The sequence below is a fragment of the Porites lutea genome, chromosome 3 (assembly GCF_958299795.1).
Source record: "Porites lutea chromosome 3, jaPorLute2.1, whole genome shotgun sequence".
NCBI classification, from domain to species: domain Eukaryota; kingdom Metazoa; phylum Cnidaria; class Anthozoa; order Scleractinia; family Poritidae; genus Porites; species Porites lutea.
The window spans coordinates 15105762-15116980 of NC_133203.1; the positions used below are offsets into that span (position 1 = coordinate 15105762).

General features: G+C 38.0%; 1 protein-coding gene across 1 annotated transcript; it reads left to right on the top strand.

Moving 5' to 3' along the window:
• Positions 1-10082: 10082 nt before the first annotated feature.
• Positions 10083-10868, top strand: LOC140931623 (uncharacterized). The gene has a single exon (XM_073381420.1). It carries the CDS (start codon positions 10083-10085, stop codon positions 10866-10868), a length of 786 nt encoding a protein of 261 aa, XP_073237521.1.
• Positions 10869-11219: the final 351 nt, after the last annotated feature.

An 11219-nucleotide genomic window follows, 5' to 3' on the forward strand; every position in this document is an offset into this window, starting at 1 on the left:
TCAAGATTGCCTTCAAACTTGCAGACATGAAACTAGAGAGCTCTGAGGCTTATTTGCTGAAGTTAGGGAAAAATCTGTCGTGGGATTTCGAAGTTATTTTCATTTTTCGTAAAAATGATGTTTCAAATATATGTCGATATCTCAAACGTTTTTATACTTATAAGAAAATAAATAAAATTTTCTTAAAGTTTTATTATTATTTATTAAGGATGCAAAAAATCGTAGAAATCGGTTGAATCTTTCATTCTGAAAAACGCCAATCAAAAACATAACCAACACGCATATATATAGGAACGGGCCACCGAATCTATTTATATGCGTGCTAGTTATGTTTTTGAATCGCCTTTTTCGGCAGGAAACGTTTAACCGATTTCTATGATTTTTGGCATCCTTAATAAAAAATGGTCGAACCTAAGGAAAATGTTATCTATCTTCTTGCAGGTATAAAAAAAGTTTGAAATATCGGCACATGTTTAAAACCGCTTTCTTACAAAAAATGTCAATAACTTCGAAACCCTAAGATAGATTTTTCTCTAACTTCAGCAAATAAGCCTCAGAGCTCTCTAGTTTTATATCTGCAAGTTTTGAAGTCAATCGTGACCGTAGAACTCGCTGCACAATTAGCTGGTCTACTTCAACCTTAAAATGCGACGCTAACACGTTTGCGAAAGTTGACGCACAAATAGAGGAAAACTGCCGGCCGACGGACTATCTCCTATCTGAAAGGATATTCTTGCCCAAAGCGATCAGTCGCAAGAAACTGAGTAGTCAAAAACCTGCGGCAAATACAATTTGCAATACAAGAAGAACAACTTTATGCTGAATGCGGGGCAAGAATAAAGAACATCTATTTATCAAAGTTACTGTGTATTTGCCTTTCTCTTTTCGAAAAAATCTTAACAAAGAAAGATATAGCATCTACGGAAATCTCCTACCAGTTTTTAGCACCGAAGGTTTCCGTCTTGAGGTGAAATATACCCACCAACTCCAGTACTTCAACCGATCCATTTTCAGCTGCAACGAAAACCCTTAGGTAATTTATTCAAACTTGTTTGATTTGCCATCCCATTCGCAGGGAAGTTTGCCATTGGGGATAATGAAAAGAATAAGATGATTATTAAATTTTCTTTATCTTTATCCCCAAGTGGCAAACTTCCCGTGCGAATCTGATGTCAGGTCTAAAAAGCTTGAATAAATTATCAAGTACGAGGGCGTTCAGTGCAGCTGAAAAATGGACGGTTAGAAGTACTGGAGTTGGTGGCTTTATTTCTCCTCAAAACGGAAACCTGAGACGCTAAAAACTTTTGAGAGTTTTTCGTAGATGCTATATTTTGCCTTGTTAAGATAGGTTTCGAAAAGAGAGGGACAAATACAAAAAAAGTTTAATGAATGGAAGTTTATTAATCCTGCCCCGCATTCAGTATAAAGTTATTCTTCCTGTATTGCGAACTGTATGCGCCGTAGGTTTCTGATTACTCCGTTTCTTGCAACTGAAGCTTTGGGCAAGAATAGTTTTCCCCTATTTGTGCGTCAACTTTCTCGAATATGTTAGAGTTGCATTTTAAGGTTGGACCAGCTAATTTTGCGCGAGTTCTACGGTCACGGTTGACTTCAAACTTGCACTCGGAAACGCAGTCGGATATAAAACTAGAGAGCTCTGAGGCTTATTTGCTGAAGTTAGAGAAACATCTATCTAAAAGTTTCGAGATTGTTGACATTTTTTGTAAAAATGCGGTTTTAAACATATGCGGATATCTCAAACCTATTTGTACCTACAAGAAAATAAATAACATTTTCCTATTAAAGTTCGACCATTGTGTATTAAGGATGCCAAAAAATCATAGAAATCGGTTAAATATTTCCTGCCGAAAAACGCGATTCAAAAACATAACCGACGCGCATGTAAATAGGTTCCGCCCACCTTAAGTAGACCAAAGCAGGTGGACCAAGCCTAATATAAGAATCTGTATAGGAAATAAAGAGTTTGCATGAGAAATAAAACTCAGATCAGAAAAATGACCTAAAAGCGGTAAAGGTCATCAATAAAATGTAAATATTGTCTACTGGTGTCATTTACTTTCTTTTTATGAAGTTTCAGTTCCATTTGAATACTTTTTTATGTTCATTTATACGAGGCTAAGTTTTATTTCACACGTCATTCACACGTACGCAATTTTCACTGGCGAATCCAGGAGAGTATCGGGGGTGAGTACCCTCAAAATGCACTCATCAGATTTGAAACTTTTGTAGAATGTTTCAAAATGGTTGATTACGCTGAATTTGTAAGGTCGAAAACGTCAAAAACGTCATATTTACCTTTCTATCAAAATATTTCATCAGTATATTTTTCACTTGCCAAGTTTCAGCTTGTGAGCTGCAACCTTCCTCTTGCCATGACTTGGCAAATGACATATACTCACAAACTGCCAAAACTGTGTTCAGCCACCTTAATAGGCGTCTATCTACCTCAGCAATACGGCTCTCCAAATGAAAGAATTTTCCGCAGTTTGATAATTATCGTACAGGAGGCAAAAAAAAAAAATCTTTCATTACAGCCTCTCAGCCTGTGCCGGGAACTAGGTAAAGGATGTGCGCACTTTCCTGTTCATCGCGAGTATCCCCATTATTTACACCCTAACTGTCTCAGGTGAGTGCTACCTGTGTTACCCATTCTTGCTAACAGCTGCCTTCTGTTCCCTTCCTGTAACCGTTTATAGTTTTTTAACCACAATTACTCTTTTATGTCAGTTTTAAGGGTAGGGGTTTTGGAGCAAACAAAACATATATCCTTCAAAACATGTGGTCAACATCCTTTGTTGTTTTGTTCCATTGCAAATGTTTGGGTTGTTACTTGGTATCTTCTTACTTATCCTTTGTTGAACTTTTAAACACTCAACGATCTAGTATTATTCAGAATCTAAAAAGATGAAGATATTTTTGAAATTTCTAGTTACGAAAGAACACAGAAAATCAAATTAAAACCGGCTGTATCTTTTAAACTCTTTCTTTTTAAAAAGGTATCAATGTACTAAGCTTCTCTTTAACAGAAAGACAAAATTCAGCGAGGTTTAACTATGCAGCGGTGACTATTACCAAGATTACTTCGCGATCATGCGAGGAGAGGAATTGTTTTAAAGGCTTATCGTTGTTTTTTTCTCACAACAACTTAGCGCTTACCTTTCCAACAAATACTGAGCGGGTTGGTTGTCTTGAAGGAATCAGATAGCTGAAAATTTTTTGCTTAAGTTTGCAACGGATTTATTCCCTGGACTGACGTCAAGGATTTCTTTATTCAACATAAACGTTTTGAATCATAATTAATAAGGATAAACTTTCAGTGAAAACGGTTCAAATCAAGTTTCGTATGTGCTCCCGTAAATGGTTCCCTTTCCTTAATTTCTGACCCTTTTAAGAGCAAGAGTGAACGTGACGCTTGAGTTAATGTTCTAAACAGTTCTGGAAGTTGCAGCTGTAACAGTCTATTAACTAGCTCTATATTTTTTTTAGTTAAGTTTAACCTCATGATTAAAGTCCCAAAATAATTGTAGAATTATGTTCACAAGGCACTGCACGATTTTTCGACCGGTTGAAGTTTATGCGTTAAGGTTTTCTGTTCACACGGAACTACCTTAACCGTACAAAGAAATCAGACGTCTAGCAGTTCAAAGTCCCGTATGAACAAAGTGTCCGGTCAAATTTTTCAGGGGGTGGAAAATTCGTCCGGTACTGTGAGATCTCCTCTGCAGGTATCACTCTCCTGTTTTAAAGGGGAGAGAAAGGGGAGTAATATGTACAGTCCCCCACTTTCTTTCCTCCTTTTCTCGTTCGCAGACTGACCTCACGGTCAATGTAACAAAGCAAACCTCTATGAAGTGGGTTTCCGCGGGTCTCGGGGTGTCCTTCCCCAGAAAATTTTCAAGTTTTGAGGCTCCGAAACGCTATTTTTAGCACTTGTCATGAAATATGTCTCCGAAAAATTGGCCTCGAACCTGAAAATGGCAAACAATTGCAAGTCGCTATAATCAAAATAACTGAGTCTAAAGAAAACAACTCCATCCACAGACTTAACGTGTCTGCCTCAACAGGTCCAGGGGGGCACCTGCCCCCCTTGCCCCCCCCTCCCCCCGCTAGCTACGGCTTTGGTAAAATTGACGTAAGTACACACGAATATTTTACGCCCGTAAATAAAATTATAGAGACAATGTATTGAAGGTCGCGCGTAAACGTAAAAGTTAAAGTAAATTAAAAAGCGTCGCTTCTTTTTTATTTAGGCACGTAAATTTTACGCGAGTTCGCAACACATTGAAATTACGTGGCGGTGGAAATAAATCTTGGTTGTTCAACTGTTCTTGCATATTAGCTTACTGTGGAACCTTGAATTTGTACGCGTTGAAGAAAAACAGTGCTACGGTTAAAGTTAATACTCCCTCCCTTTTTGAGCGACACAACGATTTATTCATTTAGACTCTGACATGTATTATCGTATGAACTCGTGTACTGAGTACCTTTTTATGAAACCTTGCAAACTTCATTTAAATGCTAAAAAGACTCACATATATTATTCGGAATAATTGCTGGTTCCTTTTTTTCTTTTGTTCTGGCAAACTCAAATATAAATTATTAAGTGCTCTTTATAATACTTTCTAATACTGAGAAGTTTTGACTGTGCTCTGTTCTGTTGCAACAAGCCACGCGATCAAACGCTTTAACAAATGCTAAAAGGCATGCCAGAAAGAAATTTTTCTACCTACTTCTTGAGTGCTCCACGTACAACAGAAACTGAGAGCACAGTCAAGGCTTCCTTATTTGTTTTATGATAAAGAATCAGTTTAATTCGCCACGATTAATTAAACAATAGAAAACGTTTTCCGTGTTTGCATATAGCCTGATCTAAACACGAGAGGGGTTGGGAGAATTCGAGACAGTTATGCAAACCCGAGACGAAGTCGAGGGTTTGCATAGCTGTCGAGAATTCTCCCAACCCCTCTCGTGAAAAAAGCTTCCTATTGCTTTTATAAAATAACTTTCCCGAGAAAAAAAGCAAAACTCTCTTTTTTAGAGCACTGATTAAAAGAAAAATTCTTACCAGTCGCGAAGTCTTGCATGTACACGAAGCTTGTAAGCGTAATCTGTCCTTGTTTTCCCTTAAAATGTCAGCTCAAGCGAAAAAAAAATTGACACAGCATGTTTCTAAAGATTTTCCAAGTTTCAGCCGACGAGGAAATGGGTGAATAAAGTAAACTTGTCGAGGTTTTTTAACTCAAAACCTTTTTCAAATTCGTGCTTGCGTGATAAGCGCGAAAAGCAAAACATCTTGATGTCACAACCATGTTTACGTACTCTCATGCAAACACGCCTCTCGGCCAATCAGAGCGCGCGTACTATCTTAGTTATTTTATAATTAATTTCTAATTTCCAAAACGCAGTGTGACAGTTTACCCCTGTGTTTAATACACTCATAAAGCACCCTTCCCTTTTTCAACTAATCAGAGTGCGCGTTTTAACTGAACGTTATTGTAATTGTTTATTGCTAAAAAACACAATTGTAGCAACCGTGGACGTACAGGTGTCAGTGAAAAGGACCATTGGCAAGATTATTGCGGCTTTCAATAACACGCCAAGCTCAAAAGTCAAGTCAATCAACTTTAGCGGACTAAAGCAGGTGGACCAAGCCTAATATAAGAATCTGTATAGGAAATAAAGAGTTTGTATGGGAAATAAAACCCAGATCAGAAAAATGAACTAAAAGCGGTAAAGGTCATCAATAAAATGTAAATATTGTCTATTGGTGTCATTTACTTTCTTTTTTTTGAAGTTTCAGTTCCATTTGAATCGTTTTTTTTTTGTTGTTCATTTATATGAGGCTAAGTTTTATTTCACACCGCGTCATTCACACGTACGCAGCTAGTTTTCATTGGCGAATCCAGGGGAGTATCAGGGGGTGAATACCCTCAAAATGCACTCAACAGATTTGAAACTTTTATAGAATGTTTAAAAATGGTTGATTACGCTGAATTGTAGGGTCATGCGTTTTCTGGTTCGAAAATAGCATACAATGGGTGGATAAAACAGTAAATAAAAGAGAAGAAGAGAAGAATTTTCAAACTTTTACTTAACACTTGTGTTGTTAAAACAAGTCGGGGAATAGAAGGCGAATTGAAGAGCTGCTTTTATTTAAATATAAAGTAAACTTTTGGATAAATAAAGAACAATTTTGCTTGCCTGAAGGGGGAAGGACAAATCGCCAAAAGAAACTCGAAAGCAGTAGCTACAGTATAAAATTGCTTGGCCGGATGATCTGAGATGTTTTCTTTAGTAAGCATTTTCGTTAATATATTTTGTTTTGTCAGCTGAACAGATAAGGAAAAACTGCCACCGTGTGACTACCATACTTGATTCCGATGTTGATGTTTTCTTTCTTGAAGGTTAGATATAGCCTATCGCGCGTCCGAGTGTATCAAGAAGTTGTGGATTTCGTGTCACTTATATAGTTAAGACTTTCATAGCGCGTTTGTTACCCCCATTGAAATCACTTGATGCTTCAGTTATAAAAATGCTGTAGATGCAACTTTCTTTATTATTATTATTATTATTATTATTATTATTATTATTATTATTATTATTATTATTATTATTATTATTATTAGTACTGCAATTTCGTCACATCTATTTATGTCACAAGGTAACGGAAACTTTTCTTGAGAATGACTCAGAGTGTATGATCGCCCCATGTAAGGTCTAACAGAGTTTCCAGAATCCAGGAAATTTTTTCTTGTTAGTAGACTCCGGAATACAGCTCAAGAAATTCAGAATCCCACTAACGACTGGAATCTTGAATCCAACTTGCACTGACACTGGGAATCTGGAATCCAGTATCTGGTGATCCGGATTCCAAGGAGTAAAATTTAGAATCCAAGACTGTCTTGGATTCTCTTACATGTAGACTGTTTACAGTAGTCATAACATAACATGACATGACATGACATGACATGACATGACATGACGTGACATGACATGACATGACATGACATGACATGACATGACGACATGACATGACATGACATGACATGACATGACATGACATAACATAACATAAGGACAGCAACATTCCCGCCAATCCAGCTTACGGTGTTTATATATCTCAACTGGTGAGATATGCTAGAATTTGCACGTCCAAAGTTGACTTCATAAATAGACTTCGTGGACTTTCATTTTGATCAGACAGCAAGGCTTTGAAACCAATGTACTTCAGAAATCATTTAATAAATTCTTCAGTCGCCATGGTCTTATCGTCGGGAAGTATGGAGGCTTGAATTGCACCATCATATCCTTAAATTACTTATTTATTGCTTAGTTTTGTATTTCAGTTGTATCTCGGTACGTGTGCGCGTACAATTTTATTTTGAGCGCGCGCATTATTTGTTTATTTATTTAACTGACGTGTATTTAGTTCGTTAATTTACGTCTTAATTTTACTTTGCGTTATTTTCGTCACTTATATGTGTTGTCCGTGACTGTGCTCACATGGTGGGTGGTTCCTCCTTAAATGTTCTGCAATTGGTGTAGGATTTAACGGAGCCGAAGCCAACAGTGGAATTGCACGCATTTTAGGCATCCTACTGATGAACAGTTGCGACACCTAGATATATATTTTTTAGCAACTAATATAACTTGCAGTCTGTCTACTTTGAATAACATAACATAACATATGGACAACTAATGGATTTAAGGAAGCGTTTTAGTTCACTCTTAAAACGGTTCAGGAGAATATTTATGTGGATTACACTTTGCTGGCATGACATATAGCTTATAGAGGTGGCTTACGCGCGTCGATCGTCAGGATCGAGCGCTTAAGGCTACGGGCGACCATCTTGACTATCTTGAAGTTCATATGTACTTCCTGGGTACATATGAAATCGAGATGGGTTGTCCGTACCGGTAAGCGCTCGATCCTGACAATCTTAAAAAAACATAGGGCACTGTGAAGAGTTTATTGTCGAGGTTAAGAACGCGCGGTCAAACGAAAAGTCTGGAGCGAGAGGGTGAAAACGAAGGGTGAGACTAGGCCTACGGGCGTGTGAGGCTCGCACGCCGCTTGTCGCGAAAATGTCATGTCGGTCCCTCGCGTCTTTCCAAAACCGATGACGGAAAAAATAAAAGCGACTATTTGCAGTCCTGACATATATACGTAGAAGTGCTTCAGAAAGTAAAAATTAAAAGGCGTAATTTAGAGTGAAACCGTTATAACAACCAGAGCTTTGATAACAACTAATTCTCTCACATTACCTAGTTAAAGCTGCATCCCTGTAACTGCTGTAAATACATTATCTTTTAAAGATGAATTAACCGCTAAACTAGGATGTCTTCAAGATCATTTCCCAGCCATAAAGTATGTCTGTTAGCCCTCTTAGTGAAATCCCTACCCTTTAACATAACATAACATAACATACACTTTATTACGACTCCTCTTTAAGGGGCTATTCTCTCGTAACCTACAATAATAACAAATCAATATGCAATAATAAAAATTACAATGGGGCAAAAATATTTACATGTGTTACGAAAAGAAATATTTACATGTCTTGAGTTTATATACAGTAAAATGCCTAAACCCTGAAAATGGTACCCCTTTCGAGCGGAGCTTCTTCGAATTGGGCATTGTAGGGAGTAATTTCTCTCCTGGATAACACGGTTTAATAGGCGTCTATTTGCCTTCGCAATACGGCTCTCCAAATAACAGAAATTTCAGCAGTTTGATGATAATCGTACAGGAGGAAAAAGAATTGCTCAAGGAAAGTGTCAATTCCATTGGACATTTCCCCAAGCGGTCATTGAACGATATGCCTACTGATCACGAATATTAACGAGTTAATATTTAATGGGTTTTTTAATTACTTAAAGGAGCTGACACGATAATATTGCTGTTTTAGGTCAAATCTTTGCTGATCAGCTCATTACACAAAAATACACAAAAATTAGGGGCACCCAACGAGGATATAGTTCAAAACCACTCAACAGAGCATTGTTGAACGTATTTTAGTATTCAAACGGTAGATATAGGCATATTTTTATCCCCTAAAAACTTTTCATCTGTTCGGATTTCCTAGCTGAAAGTCTAGTGATCCGAAAATTATAGGGATAAAAACTTACCTTCTCGAAAATTTCAGCCAGGAAAAGGCTCCCTAAAATGCTAGGTGGCCTTTTTTAGGGTCAAAATCCGTTAAAAATGGGTAATTATGCCACTTTGTAGATGTTCGAAAATCCTAGGAGAGGCAGGCAAGCAAGAAATTTTACAACAAATGCTCCGAAAATTCTAGATCTCAAATCGTCTTCCGAACAGATATTTTCCCGAAAATTGCCGTTGGGTGACCCTGAAAAATGTTCCTGTAGAGTTATAAAGAAGATATCAAACAAATTTCGTCAGGGAGCCGACTAACCATAACAATTTGTATGCATGGATAGCATTAAAACTTGAAAACGTTGGCTCATCCTTGCCAACCCTTTGCAACAACAACAGGAAACGTTTTCAATGCCTAAATATGTCATATAATCTAAAAAAGTTAAAACTGAACTGGACCATTATTTTTTTGAATCAATTGATCTGAGGAGACTGTTTATCTCTCTAAAAAAGATAGAGCGATTTTCGTATGACCTTGAAATGAAAACGCGCGAACAAAACAGAAACAACAAACGAACGGAAATAGAGCGATTTGATTGGTTTATCGAACGGACAGACAAACGCGCCTGGCTTTTGATTGGTTAAGCGAACGCTCGTGTAAACTGCAATTCTGAAAGTAATTTTCCAAAACTTCGGGCAACAAAAGCTTGAAAAAGTGTTGAAACTGGGCAGCTGTTAGGATGCCAGACTGGAGGGTAAATGCTTCAGAAGGAATTTACAAATTTGGTGCTGCGTACCCTATCCAAAAAGGTATCAGATTTTGGCAGATTATTCAACAAGTGGAAGTTTTGCGGTCAGTGCACGAGAAAACCGCGTTTGTTACAACACCGCACGGGCAATTTGTGAAAAGTTTATTGCGACCGGTGATTGTCAAGCTGGAGCAAGAGGGAGGCCAGCTAGCAAGATGCAACCTTTTATGGTTGCCTATCTGGAGGCTATGATTTTCGTGAACCCTTTTTTGTACTTGGAAGAAATGCAAGGCAGACTGAGAGCTGACCTGAACTTGTTACCACACGAAGTTCCGTCGGTACCGGTTATTTGCAGGACACTGCATGATCTCAATTTAACGAAGCACAAGTCAACTAAAGTCCCACAAGAGCGATTTACACCGTACAACTTGGTAAGAAGACAAGCTTACATCCAGTGGCGGAACCGAAAAGATCCAACAAAACTGTTTTTCGGAGACGAGACGGCCTTTAACAAGCTCACTGATGTACGAACTTCAGGTTGGTGCAGTATTGGTGACGTCCTTCCGAGTGTAGAGCCAAAACGAGACGTAAGAGAAAAAATATCGGCCTTTGCAGTGGTAGGTTACAACGAAGGAATTGTTAATTGCTACCCAGTTCCCGGTAGCTTCAATGCAGTTTCCATAACAAATGCCATCGAGTATCACTTCTTACCCTACTTACCAAGAGATAGTTTTCTGGTTCTTGACAATGCCTCGATACACAACGACGTTGCTGTGCAGAATGTTTTGGCGCGCAAGAACATAACCCTCGTCAAAATGCCTACTTACTCTTTTGACTTAAATCCCACTGAAAGCGTTTTCAGCATCGTAAAAGCCAATGCACTGAAGACTCCGGGTTCCATTCGTGCTTACGGAATGGCAAGCGTTGTAAATGCTTTCGCAGGAGTAACAGTTCCAGTGGTACAGTCATTTTACAGGAGAAGCTGGCAAGTGCAATTCTAAGTGTAATTTCATTTAATTAACGAAACAGTTTTGTTATTCACCCTCATTCCGTAGTAACTGTTTTTACGTAATACGTAGCCACTTATTCGATCCAGCACATCTTACACCAAAATCGTTTATTTTACATCGCATACTTACTTTCAAGAAGGTATTTCTAGAACTCACTGTGGTTTTGTAAGAATTTCTTCAATAGACGCAATGGCTACAGTACTTTAATACCGAGGCAAGTGTTGATGCTGGACTGAGTGTAGAAAAGTAAATTAATCGGCATATACTTGCTTGAGCTCTGGGTTTAGTGTTGTCAAAATGTTCTTTTGACTAGTCGACCACGGTACGTATTTAAGCTTAACT

Bases quoted from the DNA above. Each gene is read 5' to 3' on its own strand.
- LOC140931623 (XM_073381420.1), top strand. From the start codon at position 10,083: ATGCAACCTTTTATGGTTGCCTATCTGGAGGCTATGATTTTCGTGAAC.